This window comes from Canis lupus, chromosome 25, assembly GCF_011100685.1.
Source record: "Canis lupus familiaris isolate Mischka breed German Shepherd chromosome 25, alternate assembly UU_Cfam_GSD_1.0, whole genome shotgun sequence".
NCBI lineage: Eukaryota > Metazoa > Chordata > Mammalia > Carnivora > Canidae > Canis > Canis lupus.
Genome location: NC_049246.1, coordinates 51,202,965 through 51,221,513, shown reverse-complemented (window position 1 = coordinate 51,221,513; position 18,549 = coordinate 51,202,965). Strand labels below are relative to the sequence as shown.

General features: G+C 64.3%; 1 protein-coding gene and 1 long non-coding RNA gene across 2 annotated transcripts in view; one reads left to right on the top strand and one right to left on the bottom strand.

Moving 5' to 3' along the window:
• The window catches only part of PASK (PAS domain containing serine/threonine kinase), a 34,735-nt gene extending 16,955 nt beyond the window's left edge, over nt 1-17,780 (top strand). The window contains 11 exon segments of the mRNA XM_038574430.1: nt 157-325; nt 5,037-6,067; nt 6,069-6,639; nt 7,475-7,656; nt 7,892-8,059; nt 10,788-10,913; nt 11,025-11,159; nt 13,553-13,752; nt 15,347-15,480; nt 16,536-16,682; nt 17,205-17,780. Of these exon segments, the coding sequence (XP_038430358.1) occupies nt 157-325; nt 5,037-6,067; nt 6,069-6,639; nt 7,475-7,656; nt 7,892-8,059; nt 10,788-10,913; nt 11,025-11,159; nt 13,553-13,752; nt 15,347-15,480; nt 16,536-16,682; nt 17,205-17,314 (2,973 nt within the window). The 3' untranslated portion in view covers nt 17,315-17,780.
• On the bottom strand, nt 15,637-17,822 carry LOC119865988. The gene is made up of 2 exons (XR_005378937.1): nt 17,553-17,822; nt 15,637-17,414 (listed from the first exon to the last, which is right to left on the bottom strand). It is a non-coding gene; the product is annotated as an uncharacterized LOC119865988 (long non-coding RNA).
• Nucleotides 17,823-18,549: the final 727 nt, after the last annotated feature.

Genomic DNA, 18,549 nt, shown 5'->3' with positions numbered 1-18,549 from the left:
AGAGGGGCTTTGTGGCTCAGTGGAAAGGAGTAAGAGCTGGAGTCTTTGCTAACCTCGTGCAGATACTTGCTCACGTTGTTTTCATCGTCTCCCCAGATCAGATGGGGGGACGGCCCTGTGGGTCAGCGTGCACCCTCTCCACTGTCTGCTTTCTAGAACATCACTTTCCTGATCCCCGGCTTCTACCACTACATGGACCTTGTGTGTGACGGTTCCTTACCACTGCCAGACCTGGCCGAACGCTTGGATATCGGCACTCAGAGCGGGCCCGGGGAGACAAGTGCGGGCCCCTGGCAGGGCCAGAACCTGGCTGGCACGGCCTCAGGTAAGCCCCGCCTCCTCTCCCAGGTGCACTGCACAGGCAGCCCCCTGCCTCGGGGCGAGGGGATGCGACGCCTGGGAGCACAGAGAGGCTCCCGGGGGCTTTCTTGTCACCAGGTGCCTGTATCAAAGACACAAGTCACTTGTTGGCCAGTCGATGTGTGTGGCCTTATGTAGCCTATCCCAGTAACCCCTAAGTTAAACCGTCCTAGCGATACGTGCTCATCATGTTTTTCCACCTTTTAACTTAGCATTTAATAGTATTCCATGTCCCCAGCACGTGAGCGTCCCAGGTGCCAGGTGTGTGAAGACTGTGGGCGCACAGCTCCTGCCCTCAAGGGTCCCGCGGTGGCTTCGGAGCCCCGGGCCACAGGGCCGCAGGGCTGGTGGCTGTGCTCCTGGGAAGACACTGGGGCCGCCTGGCCCCCCCTTGCTGCTCGCCTTTCTGTGGACAAGGAGCGAGGAGGAGCTGCTCCCGGTTCTGCCTCGGGAGTGCTCCCCGCTCGCCCCCCCACCCGTAGTCCTCGCCCAGCGGGGCTGATGCTGACCGTGCGGCCCTTGCGGCCCGGTCTCTGCTCTCCTGTGGGAGGGGCAGCTGGGGAGCGGCAAGCATCAGCCATAGCGTGTCTCGGGGGCTGTCCCGGCCCTGTGCGGTCACCAGAAGGCGGACTTGCTGTTTGCACACCTCCCTGGGTTTGACAGTCATTGACGGGAAGAGGGCGGCGCTCAACTTCCTGGGCTCTGCGGGAGATTTCCTCCCCCCAGCGGGTCGCAGTGGGGGCCTTAGAGGTCGGGCTGTGGCGTTCTGTTTTAAAGGGTGCCTCGCGGGGCTCTGATGCGCTTCGGCGACCGGCGTTCTCGGCGGAGCTTCCTGCGCCCGGTCTGGGTGACTCTCCCTTTTCCTGGCTCTTTCTCCAGCACTAGGTCACATTCCCCTTCCTCTTTACCCAGGATTCCAGGTTCTTCCGTCCGTGTGCGTGTTTAATGCATGTTCTTTGTAGGAAACGGCAGGGAGGGGGCAGCGATGAGAGTTGTGTCCCCTCAGGGTGAATCCTTGGCAGTGGGTTCGTGGGGATGAGTGCTTGTTTGCGGTGGTGCAAATGCCCGTTGGAAAGGTGGGCACCTGCCCCCGGCCAGGGCGGGGGTTCTTTCTGAGGGCCCTGAAGGGGCAGGCTCCCGGCTCCCACGCAGTCACCCTGCTGTGTGCCCGCCCCAGAGCCAGTAGGGGGGGCGGTGACACGCGAGCATAGGTGCGGAGAAGCAAAGTGGGGGGACGTGGGGTGTCAGGGCCCGCCGGCCGGGGAGGGCCCCTTGGGGAGGTGGCTCTCTGTGAAGCACCGAGGAGGCAGGAGCGGCGTTCCGGGCACAGGGAGGAGTTCCAGGTGTGGCCATGGCCTCTCCCCAGGGGCCCCGGCGAGGGTGTCAGGAGTTGGGCCGCAGGGCTGTGGGAGTCACAGCGGGGACTTTGGTTTTTACCCAGAGTGGGAGCAGAGCCCTGGGGAGGCACTTGCACTGGCGCCTGTGTTCGTGGGCCCCTGCGGCTGTGGCTGGAGCCAGGGCCGGGACGCAGCAGGGGCGGGCGGGGGCTGCGGGGTGGCGGGGGGTGGGTGGCCCCGGGCCCCGTGGACAGCGGCTGGTGGGGTTTCTGGGATGGGGTCCCAGGAGGGGAGGAGGCCCGCTGGGCGGTGTGCCGCGGTCGGGACCCACCTCTCCTGCTGTCCTGGCCAGGTCCAAGGGCTGGCGGCACGCTCGCCGGAGACCGCGCTCAGCCGCAGGGCGAGGCCCCGGAGCGAGGGGGGGCCCCGGAAGCCGTCGTGGGCACCCAGGCCGCCGCGGATCCTGGAGACCGCCTCCCCCCTTCCCTCCCGCGTCTGCCGACTCCGACTCTGGGGTAAGTCGTGGAGGGAGGCGCGGTGGGCCCCTGAGCACCTGCGAGTCCCGGTGCCGAAGCTGGGGCGCTGCCATCCGGCCATTGGGCCCCTGCGGGGCGCCTCGCCTCCCGCGTGCCCTGCCCTGGTGCCCGTCCTGTGGTCCAGGAAACGGGGGCTCCAGGGAACTGCTGGAAGCCCAACCTTCCCGCGTTAAAAATCATTTGTATTCGTTTCCTTTGTGCATTTTTGAATGACAAAGTATTGTCTTGAGAGTAGAGCAGGTTCACACTGGAAAACGTGGAAATGGCAGGGGAGCCGAGAGGAGGCTCCTCGCTCACCCCTGGTCGGGTCGCATGGTCCCCGCGGGCCCGCCGAGCCTCGGGTGTGCGTGCAGCCCGTGGTCCTTGTCGCCCGCGCCCTCCGGGCCCCGGGGCAGCACGGGGGTCAGGGGGGCCTGTCCTTGAACTTGACTTGGGCGGTCCCTTATGTCTGGCTCCTTTTGCTCATCAGTTTGTGAGATTTCTCCATGTTGTTATGTTCTTCAGTTTTCTTGAAATTATTTAAAAAATATACCTGAATATGTGCATTTTTCTTCCCCAAGTGCAGCAGCGTAACAGTAAAAAATGACAGTCCCGGTGCCTCCCTGGAGGGAGCCCTGCGAGGCTCGGGGCTGGGGGTCCCGGCCGGGCTCCTGGCGGCTCTCAGATGGGATGTGGTGCGTTCGAGTTCTAGCGCCAGCCCAGCGCCCCGGTCAGGAGCCGTGACTGTGCTGCTTCACTCGCTCACTTCCGCACACGCTCATTCACTCCCTCACTCATGCAGGCACACACTCATTCCTGTATTCACTCCCTCATTGGCTCATTCACTCCCTCTCTCATTCACCCCTTCCCCCCTTTTTTTTTCTTTTTAAAGATTTCATTTATTTATTCCTGAGAGAGAGAGAGAGAGAGAGAGAGAGAGAGAGGCAGAGACACAGGCAGAGGGAGAAGCAGGCCCCCCTGCAAGGAGCCCGATGTGGGACTCGATCCCGGGACCCCGGAGGCTGAAGGCAGGCGCCAAACCATTGAGCCACCCGGGGATCCCCCTCACCCCTCGCTTATATGCTCACTCATACACTCATTCATTCACTCCTTCACTTACTCCCTCCTTCATTCACTCACTCGGCACTCGCTCGTTTACTTACTGACTCATTCATTCTCTCGTTAGTCGCTCATCCCCTTGCTTTCCCGCTCATCACTCACTCAACAAACATTGCAAAGACTTGAGGACTCATCCCTAAGAAATACCCTTTAGCAGAAAATGAGCTGACTCAGTGAGACGGGGAGGTGGGAAGGCATGACGGAGGGAGTGTCCTGTGTCCTGGGGGCCTGGGGTGGTGCTGGCTCCTGATCCTCCCACTTGTCCCAGGAGCCCTGGGAGCTCAGCCTTACTCGGGCTTATGGCCAGTTGATAATGAAGCCAAGTGGGTCGTTAGACTGTAGATCAGGTGTTGTGACCTTGAGTGAAGCACCCCTGAGCCAAGCTGGTGGGCGTCTCTGGTTCCCATGGCTCCCCTGCTGGGGGCCTGCCGGGTGCCAGCTTGGGCAGTTGAGAGGAGGGCAGGAGGGAGGAGAGGAGCCTCCCCTGTACTTAAACGCTCTCTCAGAAGCCTACTTACCACTTCCTCACTTTACCGTGGCCAGAATTTAGTGACCCTGCGACACCTGGCTGCTGGGGACATGAGGGATGGGATGCGGGTGCAGTGCTGCCCTGGCCCGACCCCACACGCCCACATTGGAAGATTGCCTTACCCTGGCCCTGGGCCTGACCCCGAGTGCCCACCCTGGAGGAGTTGCCTGCACTCCCCTGGGGCCTGACCCTGTTTGCCCACCTTGGAGGGGTTGGCCACACTGCTTAGAAAGGGGATTGAGACCTTTCTGTTCCCTGGGGGCTGGCACAGGGCTGGTCTCTTGGCTTGGGGTGGATGGATAGAGATCCATGTAGTGAGACGTAGATGACCTTGGCCTTTACACACCCTTGTCCCGCCCTGCAGTGTCCCCAGGGAACTGCTGCTGTTCCTCAGAGCCCCACTCACAGCTCCCTCTGTGGAACCTGTCCTTGTGCTGGGTCCTCCCTTGTGCCTCCTTACAGACCTCTGGTATAATGTTAGCAGATCACCGGCACGTCCGCCCCCCAGCGAGGCAGGGCACAGCTACGTTCTGTTGGTCTTGGTGCTGGCGTCAGGCCTGGGGCTGCCCCCAGGCTGGAGCTCAGCAGCAATGTCTGGTGGGGCCACAGTGACCCACCAGCTGCAGGGGTGGGGTCTCCACCCAGGGCCCTTGGCTCTGCCGTCGCCCTTGGGCTCTGAGGTCGCCTCTTCCTCAGTGGCCTCCATGCTCATCATGCTTGTGGGATCACATCGGCTCTTAGGAACCAGTTAGCACCCCCTCCCCTCCGTGGCCGCCTCCCTGTGCCAGCTTCTGTTTCCTGTCGGCTGTGACTCCCGATGGCATCTGTAGCCAGTCGCAGGTCAACATTGCCCGGTGCACAGAACGCTCAAATCTCTCTCCTTTGTTCCCACACCTCCCCAGGGCACCTTGTGAGTGGGTCGAGGCTGGCTGCACGCTGTCAGGAAGCCCCACTCGCTGTGAAATGAGACTGATCAGAGCCCTGAGCGTATGGTCCTGGGCGCTCAGCGTCATCTTTGCTAAATCATTGGTAAATGAGGATTCATCTGTGAGGTGGTCACAGTTTATGGTGTTAAATGCTTTGTACTCACCTCTAATAGAGGGGTATCCATGTGATCTCTCCTTTTATTCTTCCGTGGTCCATAAGTAACTACGTTATCCATTTTGCAATCCTCAGAGTGGAAAACATCCCAAAAGGAAGCTCATCAGCCCATAGACAACAGTCGTCGCCCAAGGACCAGCAAGACATCCCAGGAGGAAGCCCACCAGCCCATAGACCACAGTCGTCACCTGAGGACCAGCGAGACATCCCAGATGGAAGCCCACCAGCCCAGAGACAACAGTCGTCGCCCAAGGACCAGCAGGACATCCCAGATGGAAGCCCACCAGCCCAGAGACAACAGTCGTCACCCGGGGACCAGCGAGACATCCCAGGAGGAAGCCCACCAGCCCAGAGACAACAGTCGTCACCCAGGGACCAGCAGGACATCCCAGGAGGAAGCCCACCAGCTCAGGGATGGTCATCACCTGAGGACCAGCGAGACATCCCAGGAAGGAAGCCCACCAGCCCATAACCAGCAGTCATCGCCCAAGGACCGGTGGAACACTCTCTTGGGGCAAGAGGAACCTGCAGCTCCAGAGAGCCTCAGACAGGACCTTGTGGGAAGAAGCAGGTGTGACCCAGTGGTCACATGGACGTTTGCTTCCCAGGGAGGACCTGAGACCCCAGCTCTAGCTGAGGGCAGGAGTAGAAATGCTGAACTGTGTGGCCTCTATCAGGAGGCTCAGCTAGAGTGGACAGGGTTGAGCAGTGCCAGCAGTTCCAACCGTCGGGCTGATTCTGTCATGCCCGAGCCCCGTGCCGCGGGCCAGCTGGCAGCGGAGGGGCTCCCGATGCCCTACCCTGGGTATGGGGGCGAGCAGAGCACGCAGCCAGGAAGCCCGCCTGGGACAGCGCGACTCCTGTTCTCAACGCCGACGCTGGATGAGCCCTGGGTGGCTGTGGAGAATGACCGAGAGGAGATACAGACGTGCTTGCTTAAGGAGCAGCTGCCCAGACTGAGCTTTGTGGGGCCCCTGGGTGTCTCTTACAGCGAGCTGGCCTCAGCAGAGCACCCCCCGCTCCCGCCCCCCGTGTCGTTGTGTGACCCGGGAGGCAGGGACTTCTGCAGCCGCGTGGGCAGCTCCTCCGCCTACTATGCCCTGGCCTACAGACCTCCCCGGGGTCCTGGACGCAGTGCAGGCCCAGGAGGCTGATGGGAATTCCTTCTCCTGGAACCTCAAGGAACTGCGTTTCAGTGAGTGGGCAGATGGAACTTCGTCCACCTGTTCCTGCGCTGCGTCCGAGCTTGTAGGCACGCCCTCCCCCTCGCCGGCAGGCTCCGATGTGGACGTGAGTGGTCTGCACGGACGGAGGCCGGATGTTCTGGATGATAGGGAGCTGTTGCTCCTGACCGGCACGTGCTTGCATCTCGGGGAGGCTCGGCAGTTTCACGAGAGCCGTCTGGGGCCCGATCGAGTGGAGCTCTCGGAGACCTGTCTGGAGTCCTCTGAGCGCGGGGGAGGGCGCAGCAGAGAGAGCTCACCGTGCGTGCTTCCCGCGCCGGAGGCTGGCCCCGTGGACGTGTGCCCGTCAGAGGAGCCCAGGCTGAGTTTCCAGGTCACCTCCACGCCTGTGAGAGACGACAGCCTGGTGGCACCCGGGGACATGTGCACGCAGCACGGGATCCAGGAGGGGACCTACGCCGGCAGCTGCTACCACCGGGACGGAGCGCAGCTGAGTACGTGCCGGGCGGCGGTGCCCTGTTGCGCCCACGGGTGGCTGGGCTGGAGCGCAGCGTGGCCGGGTGCAGGGCCTCCCGGTCCTGGGGTCTGACGGGGCTGTACCCTCCCCACCCCCCACGAATGGTTTTGGCAGAAGTGTTAAGGGAGCTGTAGTGATAAGTCCTCTCTTGAAAGTCAGGGTTGTGAGTGCCGGTGCCTGGGGAGGGTGGACTGAGGTCCCGGCTGCCTTGCGTCCCTCCCTGGAAGCCGCTGTGTGCATCCCGGGACGGAATCCCCCGCCCAGGCCTCCGTGGACACCCCGCATGGGCTGCTGGGGCTCAGGCTGCTGGTGGCGGCTCCGCTCTAGGACGGCGTCAGGGGCCCCTTGGGGGCTGATTATCTTTGTCGTCCTTTCCTATTTTCCTGACGTCTTAGCGGGTCCGAGTCACGTTGGCCAGCTGTTTCCTTGCTGCTGATTCATAGTGTTGACGACTAAGGCTTTTTCCTCAGCTTTGGAAAGCGATGCCCGTACTCGGTGTTGTCTGTAGAAACAGCAGAAGTGCCAACACAGGGACCTCAGGTCACCTGTACTCGCCCTCTAAGGATAACCCCACTTGCTTCGGCGTCCGCCCCAGAGGCCGTGTAGACACACGTACGCACGTGCGTCCTTGAGCATGGTTGTGCCCGAGCCACGCGCACTCCTGGCAGCCGGCGCCGAGGCGGCGGGGTGGGCGGGTGGGCGGGGGTTGAGGCGGGCTTCCAGGCCTTTCCCCCTCCCGCCCCACGCAGGGAGTGTGCGTCCTTCCCTGGGAAGCGTCATGCCTGACCTCCCCTCCCTCCCGCCCCTCCCAGGTGTGCAGTTTGAGGTGAAGCGCGTGGAGCTCCAGGGCGCGGCGACCCTGTTCTGCTGCTGGCTCGTCAAAGACCTGCTGCACGGCCCCCGGGACTCGGCCACGCGCGCCCGCCTGCTGCTGGCCAGCCTGCCCGGCTCCAGCCACTCCGTGTGCGAGGCCTCCGGCTCCAGCGTCGGGGAGGTGGGTGCCTGCCGGCTGCCGCCCTGCACCCTCCTCTGTGCTGCCTCTGGGCTGGGCCTTCTGCTGCGACGGCCTCACGTGCGGGCGGGGTGTCGGCGGGTGGGCCACTTGGGCCCACGTGGAGCACAGCGGGGCGCAGGGGGCGCGGGGGACCCGGTGACACGAGTCTGCCTGCAGCTGCCTCCTTTCCTTTGGTCACGCGTGGTCCCTCAGGCCCCTCCGTCCCCGTCCCCAGGGTCTGAGAAGCAAGCCCTGGTTCGACGACGCCCCCAGGGCCGTGGAGCTGGAGGGGCAGGCGGCCTGCGAGGGCGCGTACTCCCACAAGTACCTCACGCTGAGCCCGCTGGGCAGCGGGGCCTTCGGCTTCGTCTGGACGGCGGTAGATAAGGAGGCCAACAAGGAGGTACGTTGGCTCCGGGCCGCGGCCCTGACACAGCCGTGGCATCAGTGCCTTTGCGTGGGAGCTCTGCGGGCGCCGCGGGACAGGGGGGTCCCAGGAAGCACCATGGGGTCCTGCCCGGGTCGGGTGCACCGCCTGGGTCCCGGGCTCGTGGCCACCCTGATGCAGCCCTAGAGTCTGCTGCCCCCCGCCCCCCGGGTCCTGCTGGGGCTGCGCTCGTCACCGAGCGTTCTGTGACCGAGGAATTGACATGGTGACGGTCCCGCGTGGCCCTGTGCAGGCCTTTGACGCCTCCGGCTTCCCCGTGCTCCCCACGGCTCTCGCAGCTGCACCCCATTCCTGTGTCGGGTCGGGGCCACCGCCGTCCCGGCCCGCAGGGTTCCCGGGGGCTTGGTGGCTGCTGTCCTGCAGGGAACCGGCTGGGCCCCTGCGCAGAGGAGCTGGCACGCTCCGGCCCCCCTGGCTCCCGCCCCGGCTCCTGCGCTCTGCTCCGGGTGGAGACCCGCAGCGGCGCCGCTGTGTCCTTGGCTCCCGGAGGCGTCCGTGGAAGCACAGTGTTGACTCCGCCGGACGCCTGTGCGGCACCTGTTGAGACGATCGTGCCCTCGTTCCCTTTGCTGATGGAGGGAACAGCATGACGTCTGCCCACAGAACCACTCCTGGGTCACGTCATGGTGTTCCTCCGACGCACGGCTGAGTTTGGTTTGCTGGTATTTTTACTTGGGATCTCTTTTTTCACTTACATTTCGTGACATCTGTTTTTTGGTTTTCTGGTTTTTGGGGGTGTTTTGGCCGGTGTTTCAGGGGCTCACGGTGCCTGCAGAGTTAGCAGCGTTTCTGCGCATCAGCACGTGTGACGATATGTCCGCAGTTGTCCCTGTTTCCCGGCCGCCCCGACTCTAGGGTACCCTGTGTTGTCGTCGCTCGACTTGTCGAAGAATCGTGTTTTATTAATCACGTTTGTTTTGTTTCCTTGCATCTTCTGCGGGTTCATCTTGCTGCGTTTGCGTTGGGCCATTACCAGGTACCGGCACCTCGAGGCGCGGCTTCTGCGCCGCTGTGGCCGCCTCCCGGAGGCCGTGGCTCTGCTGCTCTTGCTGGGTTCACAGGGGCTTAGTTCTCGGGGCTCCGCTGCTGCCTCCGCGTCTGTGAGGTGGATCGGGAACCCGCTAGACGCAAAGGGAGGTGCAAGGAGGCCCGGAGCTCTCTCTCCTCCGGGTTTGAAAAGCAGCACAGCCTCCTTGCGCCTTCAGCACGGCCTGGCCAGCGACCCCAGAGCGGCCCTGCAGGACCCTGGGCCCAGGAGGGGGCGGCCGCGGGGGCAGTCGGCACGGCCACCGTCACAGAGCAGTTCTGGTGACGCACGACCTGGGCGTCCTTCCCGGCGCGACGCCTTCACGTCTCCCTCGGCGTGTTGTGTGGCTCTCGGGGAGCGAGTCTCGTTCGCCGTCTCTGGGATCGGCATGGCTTCCGTGTCCGGTTTTCGTGGGCTGCACTCTGGTTACCGACCCCAGGAAGGAGGTGCGGGTGTCATGCGCCAGTCCTCCCACGTGTTCCGACGGGTGGCCGTGCCCGCGGGCCGTGGCCGTCCGCGCCGCTTCTCCCGAGCGCCTGGGCCCCGGCTCTGCCGTCCTCTACGTGCTTTTGAAGAGCAACCTGATGTCTTCCTCTTTCTGGGTTTTTCCCTTGTCATCTTTGGACTTCAGGAGCGTCCCCAGGACGTGTCCCCGTGTGTTCTGCACCCTCGCTTGACGCTTGCTAGGACTCTGACCTCAGTGTGGACGTTTTCTTTACCCGAAGAGAGTTTATTCTTTGTTAACCCGTTTCCTTCCCTCTCGCTCTTACCTTCCCCGAGGCCCGCGGTCGGCAGCAGCTCTGTCTCCTCCCCGCAGTGGGACGGGCGGCAGGCCCCCTGCCTCTGGCCGCAGCCTCCGTGTCCCCCACCTGGCCGTGGGGACGGGCGCCAGGACCTCGGCCTTGGTGCCCTCGGCCTCTTGCCTCCTCTCACGTGTCTCCGGCCTGTGGAAGCACGGGGCCCTCTGTCGTACGATGTCACCACTGATGGCTGGCGCGAAGCCTGTGCCCCTCCACCCTCCGTCGGGCTCCTCCCTGCCCTCCCTTCACAGGGAGCCCCCCACCCCTCCGCCCTGCCCTCCTGACCCACGGGGCAGGCTGTGCGCCGTCCCCCTGCAGATGACATGCTCACCAGGCAGGGCTCGCGGGTCGCCCGGTCGGGTCTCCCGCTGAAGCGTGGGGTGGGCCTGGCCTGCGTCCCGGCTCAGCGTGTGCCCCTTGGCCACGTGTGCCCCCGACGTAGCAAGCGCTCGCCTCCCTGAGCACGGCGTATCCCCTGTGACACTCCCGGTCGTCCCGTGGGGTGACGGGGCCTCTGTTTGTGTCCATGGGGCACGGCCTTGTGTGTCTTCCAGTCCTCGGGCCTCCTCTTAGATGTCCTCTGTGGGGCACCAGCCCTTGCGGTGAAAGGGGGTGACGGGGTTTTGCGGCCCCTCAGCTCCAGTCTTCTCCGCCACGCCCTGCCGCCCGCTTGCTGGCCTCTCCGTCCCTGGTGCGCGTATGGACGGGGCCCCCTGGGTTTCCTCTCCCCCGCCGCGGGCTCAGGGGTGGTCTGCGGGGAGGCTGTGTCTGCGGCGCGAGGCAGCAGTGGGCGCCACCTTGCAAGGGACGCCGGAGGCTCGCTGGCAGTGACTTGTCTCCTCTGCCTTCCTCGTAGGTGGTGGTGAAGTTCATTAAGAAGGAGAAGGTTCTGGAGGATTGTTGGATCGAGGATCCCAAACTTGGAAAAGTCACCTTAGAGATTGCCATTCTGTCCAGGGTGGAGCACGCCAACATCATCAAGGTGGAGTGCCGTTCCTCGTTGACGGGTGCCCCGACCGCGCACGGGACGTTGTTGAGCACGTGGTCCTGAAGGCACCTCCGCAGGCCCAGACCCCACTCTGTCCTTTTCCAGGTGTTGGACGTATTTGAGAACCAAGGGTTCTTTCAGCTGGTGATGGAGAAGCACGGCTCCGGCCTGGACCTCTTCGCGTTCATTGACCGTCACCCCAGTCTGGACGAACCCCTGGCGAGTTACATCTTCCGGCAGGTGAGCAGCCCAGAGAGCCGCGCCGGGGAGACCGGGGGCTCGGGCACGGGGTCCCGAGGCTGCAAAGCTCTGCCTGCGAGTTACGGTCTCGCCTTCCAGACTTGGGATTTTACAGAGTAAGCTGTATGTTAAGATACGCATGGGAGGCCAGACGCCGTCCTGGCCTGACCGGGGAAGTCTGGTTAATGATGAAAGCGTGTTCATATTCCTACAATGTCCACGCAAGGTGCAAACCTCAGCCACCACGGGCATCGGGGCGGCTTTGAGGCTGCGCGCTGCCGTCTCTCAGCGGGAAGGCGCTGCTAGTCTGTGAGCAGGGATCATGGTGGGGTGACGAGGGCAGGGGCTGGGGTGAAGTCCGGGAGGGCCTCGCAGCAGCGTGTGCGGCCCAGTGACCGGCCCACGGTGAGTGCTGTCCGGCTAACTAACGTATCAGGATGCACGGTATTTGTCTTGGTCTCTTGCGTGTCTGTGTGTGTGTTGATCTCGTCCACCTGTCATTTCGTTGGAATGAGAGTGTGATCAGCAAACAGAAAGGCGCCCTGGGAGACAGAGGCTGGAGGGGTGGAGGGGACACAGTCACTCCTGTTTTGAGTTTGAAGGAGAAGGTGCTGGTTTCATCCTACGCTCTTCCTCGCTCCCTGGAAACCGTGGAGAACTCCCTGGGAAGGGGGTCTGAGCTATTCCCAGATTTGCTCTCCGACTGCTTCCTGGCGAGGACGCCATTCCTAATGCCAGCCCCCATACGTGGACGTTTCGTACTCAGAGCTGTAAACTCCAGGAGCTGTTGGGTTCCTGAAATTCAGCGGCTCAGGCACCGGCCTGTAGGCGTCAGGCGTCGCGGTTCTGCTCAGAGGCCGTCCCCTCTGCCCTCTTGCTGTGGTGCGAGGTCCCATCCCGTCTGCTGGAACGCGCGGCAGACGTTTGTTTCTGGAATCTCCATGGCAAGCAGACCGTACGGCACGACGATGAGAGTCCCTTGCTAAAAGCTGCTGCCTTTCAGTTGTTCATTCTGGGGCCGTCGATCTGGTAACCAGCGTGTCCCGTGCTGCGTAGTTTCGTATCCATAGCCCCTTCTGTGAATTTACAGACGGACGTGCCATTGCGTGTAGGAATGGGTCAGTGCGTACGTACAGTGTGCTCATCAGCGACCTGCCTCCCGGCGCCCGGTCGCCAGGGCCCGCTCAGGCGGCGAGGGCAGGGAGGGACCTGCGGACACCGGCTTCTCCCTTGTAGGTAACCCCTTGCTCCTAAGTAATAAGCCTCAATGAAACGTCCCAAGTTCAGATTAACCCACGGCTTCTGTTCCCAGCTGGGCCCTGGCACGAATGTGCGCGTGTACGGTGGGCGTATACGCGTGTGTGCACATGCATGTGAGCGCGAGTGCACCCGTGTGCACCTGCGCCTGCCTGGCTGTGTATGTGACTGCGCAGATACGCGTGTGTTTGCAGGTGTGTGTGCATAAATACGCCTTTGTTTACTCGTCGTAAGTTGATGAACTGGGCACAGTTGCCGGCCGTTAACGAAAGCCTGATGCAGGGTGTTCGTTTGTGGGCATCGAACTGTCCGGTCCGGTGACTGTGTCCACGAAGGCACCGTCGACTGGTAGGTATGACTGGCGACGCGGGATGCAGTCAGAAACTCTGCCGATCTTACTTAAGCTTGACCGGAGGTCCCCCTTTGTTCGTCTCAGCCACCCGACGTGTGGCGTGGGCCTGTGGGGCTCTGGGCGGACCGCGGTGCACCGTAGTAGCCCCTGCCCTGCAGAGTGGGGGCCGTTGCCCGGGGCTGCCCCTGAGAAGCCGCCGGAGCCCCAAGGCGGGGTTTGGGGACCTGGCTTCTGCCCTCAGCTCTGCCCCTAACCGCGGCGTGAACTCTGGCCGAGGCGCTTTCCTCCCGTGAGCCCAGGGTGTCCCGCTCGGGCCTTCTCTGGGGCCGCCCCCCATTTCACGCCCAGGCCACACTCACGAACGCACCCAGCACGTGTCTCTGGAGCCTCTGCTCGTGGCCGGGCTGCCCTTCCTCCCGAGAGTGTCACGCCGTGCGTTGGGGGGTGAGTGACGCACAGGCAGTGCTCGTGCTGGGGGCACGGGGGTGTCTGCGAGCGGCCACGGCGGTCAGCCCCACGAGACAAAGTCTGGTCCCAGCTAACGGTGCACTGGGCGTCCTTATCGCCAACAGTGACAATAGCGACATTTGAAAGGAGAATCCCTGCGGTGCTGCCACCGGCCTCGCCAGCCTCCCGCCCCCGCGGCCTTTCCGGCCCCTGGGTCAGGAGGGTTCGACAAGGGGGTTCTCCTTTGTGTTGTCTCGTTTTCTAGCTAGTCCTCGTTTTAAACGTGGGTTTTACTTGAATTGCTTTCTTAAAAAATGCCTGTGGGCCCTGCTTGCAGCTGGTGGCGGCGGTGGGCTACCTGCGCTCCAAGAGCATCATTCACCGCGACATCAAGGACGAGAACATCGTCATCGCCGAGGACTTCACCATCAAGCTCATCGACTTCGGCTCCGCCGCCTACTTGGAGAAGGGCAGGCTGTTTCACACGTTCTGTGGGACCATCGAGTACTGCGCACCCGAGGTCCTCATGGGAAACCCGTACGTACTGCACGTCGTCACGAGCCCGGGCCCCTTGGAGGTTGGGTGGGAAAGTGGCTTCGGTGCCTCTTGGTGACAGGCTGTTGAGGGCTCACCTACGTCGTGGTCCTCGGTGGGCAGGTGGGCGGTGGCCATGCGCTCGGTGCGGGTCTGGACTGTTATGTGACTGAAAGTGGAGAATGAGGCGAAAGACCAAGATGGGGGTCCCAGACGTGCGGGCTTCCAGCAGGTGGAGAGGGCGTCCTTGTGCTGAGGACAGGGTGGTGGCCAGCACCAGATGCTGTGACGTCAGCGTCAGGGGCACTGGTGCGGAGGACGGTGTGTCCCTGCCCCGGAGCCTGCGGGCCGTCGGGGGCCTGGGTCGTGCTCAGGAGGCTCCTCTCCCATCACTCAGTGCACCCCGGGGTCCCCAAAGGAGGAGCAGCTGAAAGGGGGGAGGACAGTCCAGGAAGGACCTTGGAGATCACATCACCCCACTGCCCCCCGCGTGCTCTTGGCCACCAGAGGTGGAGGGGTGCCTGTCCTGTCCAGGACTGTGACACGTGTTCTCTGGCTTGTCTCCCCCACCCCACGCCCTGCACGCAGGCTGGGAGCCTCCTGCAGGGGAGCAGGGGAGCAGGGGAGCGCAGGACGGTGGTGGCCTCCCCGGGGCGTTGCCCTCCCTCCTCTGTGGCCTGCAGGCGCCTCCTGGGGCCCCTTGGTCCTCTGGCCACGTCCTTCTCCCTGCGCCGGTGGTTTTCGGGTCTGATTCTGGATTCCCTCCTCAGGAGCTCTGCTTCCTCCCCCACGGTTTGTGTGTCCTCCATTCCAGGCGACCGCACGCTCCGGCCCTGAGCAGCCCCGGCCCGCTGCTGGATTTTATAGTTTTACTGGAGCACAGCCGTGTTGGTGGCCTCTGGCTGCTGCAGCGCGGCCACCAGCCTCAGATGCTCCCGTCGGGCTGTTCCCCGTTGCAGCCCGTCGGGCTTTTCTCCCTATTCTCTGGTGTTCCTGAAGTCTCTTTCTAAATCAGCACAAGACAGTGTTGAGCGGGGTTTTCCCGTCTCAGCTCGTGCGGTCTCGTCCCTCCCAGCGCCCCGAGCCCCATGAGCGGGGCCGCGGCCTCCCGGCGTCCTGCGCGCTCTCGCGGGGCCCCGTGTCTGCCAGCGCCTTGAGCTGCTGCCGCCCGTCGCGGCTCCCTGGACCCCGCCTCAGTGGCCAGCGGCTCCCCGGGGCCCGCCCTCCCCCTCTAGGTGCTGCCGATGCCTTGGCCCGCTTGCGCTTCACGGGCTGGAGCCTCCACTCTGTCCGGCACCTTCTCCACCTGCAGGAAGCCCCCGCCAGGAGGTGCTCTGCTCTCACCTGCCGCGCACCCTCGCGCACCCTCGCTTGGCCAGGGGCCTTCCTCAGCTGCCCGAGCACAAAGTTTGGCTTTTCTTTTCCCTCCCCAGCATGTGGCTGGAGCATGGCTGGCTGGGGCAGATGTGTCGCGATGGGGGCGTAGTCACGGAGGGCTGCGGGACACCCCGGGGGCCGCTCTCGGGGGTGCACGTGGGGAGCGCCTGGAGCTCCGGCCCAGCCGGGCGTGCCCCCAACGCCACCTCCCCCCTTACAGGTACAAGGGGCCGGAGCTGGAGATGTGGTCGCTGGGGGTCACGCTGTACACGCTGATCTTTGAGGAGAACCCCTTCTGCGAGCTGGAGGAGACCATGGAGGCCGTGATCCACCCCCCATACCTGGTGTCAGAAGGTGAGCCTGGGCTGCAGGTGCGAGCAGAGGGCGGCCTGGTCCCCCGCCGCGCACGCAGCGATTCTTCGGTCGTACCGACAGCCTCACGGCTTTCTTTCCGTTGTCTGACCCTGATTCCTACAGGAGGGTAACTTGAATTTGACTAAACCCTCATGATAATTTTTTTTAAGATTGTATTTATTTGAAAGTGTGTGAGTGCAGATGAGTGGGGAGTAAGGCAGAGGGAGAGGGAGAAGCAGACTCCTCGCTGGGCAGGGAGCCCGACGTGGGACTCGATCCCAGGGCCCTGGGACCATGACCTGAGCCGGGGCGGACAGTTAGGCATCTGAGCCCCTCAGGCGCCCCTGTCTCTCTTCTTACAAGGGCACTAATTCCATCCTGGGGCCCTACCTTCATGATCTCTTGTGACCCTGCTTACCTCCCAGGGGCCACCGGGGGTTAGGGCTCCACTCTATGGAGGCAGTTCAGTCCGTGGCAGCCTAGAAGAGGATCCTTCGGGCTTTGCCAAGGTCCTGGGCTCCCGGGGAGCACGCCCTCTGCAGCATGCTGCACCCCCCACAGAGCCACCCCACGTGTTCCCTCGTGGTTCCCAGGGCTCCCCTCAGGGATGCTGAGGCTCAGAGCAGCCCTGGTTGGAGATGCCTGCACCGTCACAGGAAGTGGGACCCAAATCTAGACCTGGGGCTGGGGCTGTGCTTCCTTCTGGGGGGACGATGAAGGCTTTGCCTGCGGCTGTCTCCTGCCCTTCATGTTGTACAAACCCAGGGTCATTTGAGGCTCTGCGTGTCCAGAGCCCTGAGAACAGGCTGAGCGAGGTGGGGTCCTGAACCCCACGCTTTCAGAGGGGACGAGCATCTCGGGGCACGGCCAGGCCCATATGCCCGAGCCCCTAGGTCTCATCAGGTGTGGAGGTTCCAGGCCACTGGCCGCCCAGTCCGGTGCTCATGGTACGCAGAGCCAGGACCCGAAGTTTTGAGACCTGGTCCGCTTGAGCCCAGCCCGGACCCACTGTCAGTCTTCTGGCCACATGCCCAGGGGGGTCTTTGTGTCTCCAGCTCTCATGCACCTCATATCTGGGCTGCTGCAGCCTGTCCCTGAGCAGCGCACCACCTTGGAGAAGCTGGTGACAGACCCCTGGGTGATCCAGCCCGTGAACCTTGCTGACTACACCTGGGATGAGGTGTGTCGAGTGAACAAGCCAGGTGAGGCACGGACTGTGTGCCCAGAAAGCGGCCTTCCTGGGTCTGGGGAGGACCAGGCCCCCTCCTCCATGCTGTCCTGGGCACAAATGTCGGGACCTCTAGCCGATCAGAACCAGCGTTCAGAGGCCCCCGGACACCACTGGGGCCAGGGCCTTAGAAGGTGGGTGGGCACCCAGGGGAGCCCCTGACAAGGAGGCACTGCAGAGGGGTAGGGGTGGAGGGTCTGAGAGCAGCTGGCCTGGCCTGAGCCAGCTGAAGGGGAGGGTGGGGCTGCAGACGGTGAGTGGGATGGAGGGGGCCCAGGGCCTTAGTGCTTCTGTGAGGCCCCTGGCTGCAGCCCCGTGTGTCTGCTCGGCACCGTGGGCAGCGTTGGTGCCTCAGTGGGCCCGGGGACGTGAGCAGCGTGGGTGGGTTCTGAGGGCTCCCGCTGGTGGGTCTCGCTCCTGGGAATCCCACCAGAGAGAGGCCAGGGTCTTGGCATCTCATGTGGACGCGTGACACAGGGTCGTCTTCTTCCTCCAGAAAGCGGAGCCCTGTCCACCGTGAGTCTGGAGCTGGAGGGCAGGTGCGCCGGGGAGCTGGCGTGGGCTGCGGGGCCGTGCGGGCCCCTGTGTCCCCGGGGAGGCCCCTGACGCCCCAGAGTGGCTGCCTTGCTCCTCGGCGGCCCCCAGGGCTTGGGTTTCCAGGCCGCACCGGTCGGAGGAAGTGAATCCCGCGGCCCGGGTCAGCAGCCTGGGTCAGCAGCCCGGGTCAGCAGCCCGGGTCACCGCCCAAGTCTGATAAGTGCTGGGAGGCAGGTGCTGCCCGATGCAGGTCTGTGAGGAGGCGGGAGTCACTGCTCGCGCGGCGGGAGGGGCTCCGGGCTCTTACCTGTGAACCTCGGGAAGGCGTCAGGGGTCGTTCATCTTTCTGGTTTTGGACGTGCGTGTGTGTTCTTGTTTCCTGACTTTTACAAACATTTTTTGTTGGTTTCCTGTGACTTGACGTGCGCTCACCGGGGGTGCGGTTCCTAGACCTGCTTACCCGAGCCACCGGGCTGCGTCGTTACCTTGTGTTTTGAATATTTTCCAAATTAAAGCAGTTTTGTAGTGAACCACCGCCCTGACTCGGACTGAGCTCCTGCGCCGCGCGGGGCGGGGGGCGGGGGGCGGGCGGGGAGGGGGGGGAGGGGGAGGGGAGGGGAGCCTCCCGGGCCGCTGGGGCCCTCCACCCCCTCCCCCTCCCCGCCGGGGCGTCCGCAGGTCCCCCAGGCCCCGCCCTCCCTCCCAGGCCCCGCCCCCTCCCAGGCCCCGCCCCCACTCCCGGCCCCGCCCCCATCTCCCAGGCCCCGCCCTCCCCTCCCAGGCCCCGCCCCCCGCCCCGGGTCCTCGACGCCCCGAGGGCTCCTCCGTGGGAAGCGGAGTCCGGGGCCCCGCGAGCACCTGCGAGGCCTCCTTTCTCTGCTTGGAGCCGGCGCCGCCGGGGGGGGGGGGGGGCACCGGGCCTCCTCTCCCCGCCCCCAGACCTCCCCGCTGCTCGCGGGCCCACGGCTCCTGCTGCGTAGACCCGCGGAAGCCGCCCGGGGCCGCAGCTCGGCGCCCACCCCCTGCTGTTCACCTGGGCGCGCGGCGGGCGCCCGCGGACCGGGGGGGCGGGGGGGCGGGGCGGGGCCGGCCGCGCCCCCCGCACCCGGGAACGCCCGCGGCGGAACGCACCTCCCGCGCACTCGCGCTTCCCTGGGGGGGGGGGGGCGGAAGTGCGGGCCACGGGAGGGCGGAAGTGCGGGCCGGCGGGGCGGAAGCGCTCGTCAGGCCCCAGCCATGGCGGCGCTCGGCGGGCAGGTGAGGGGGCGCGGGCAGTCCCGCGGGCGGGGTCGGGAGGTGCGGGG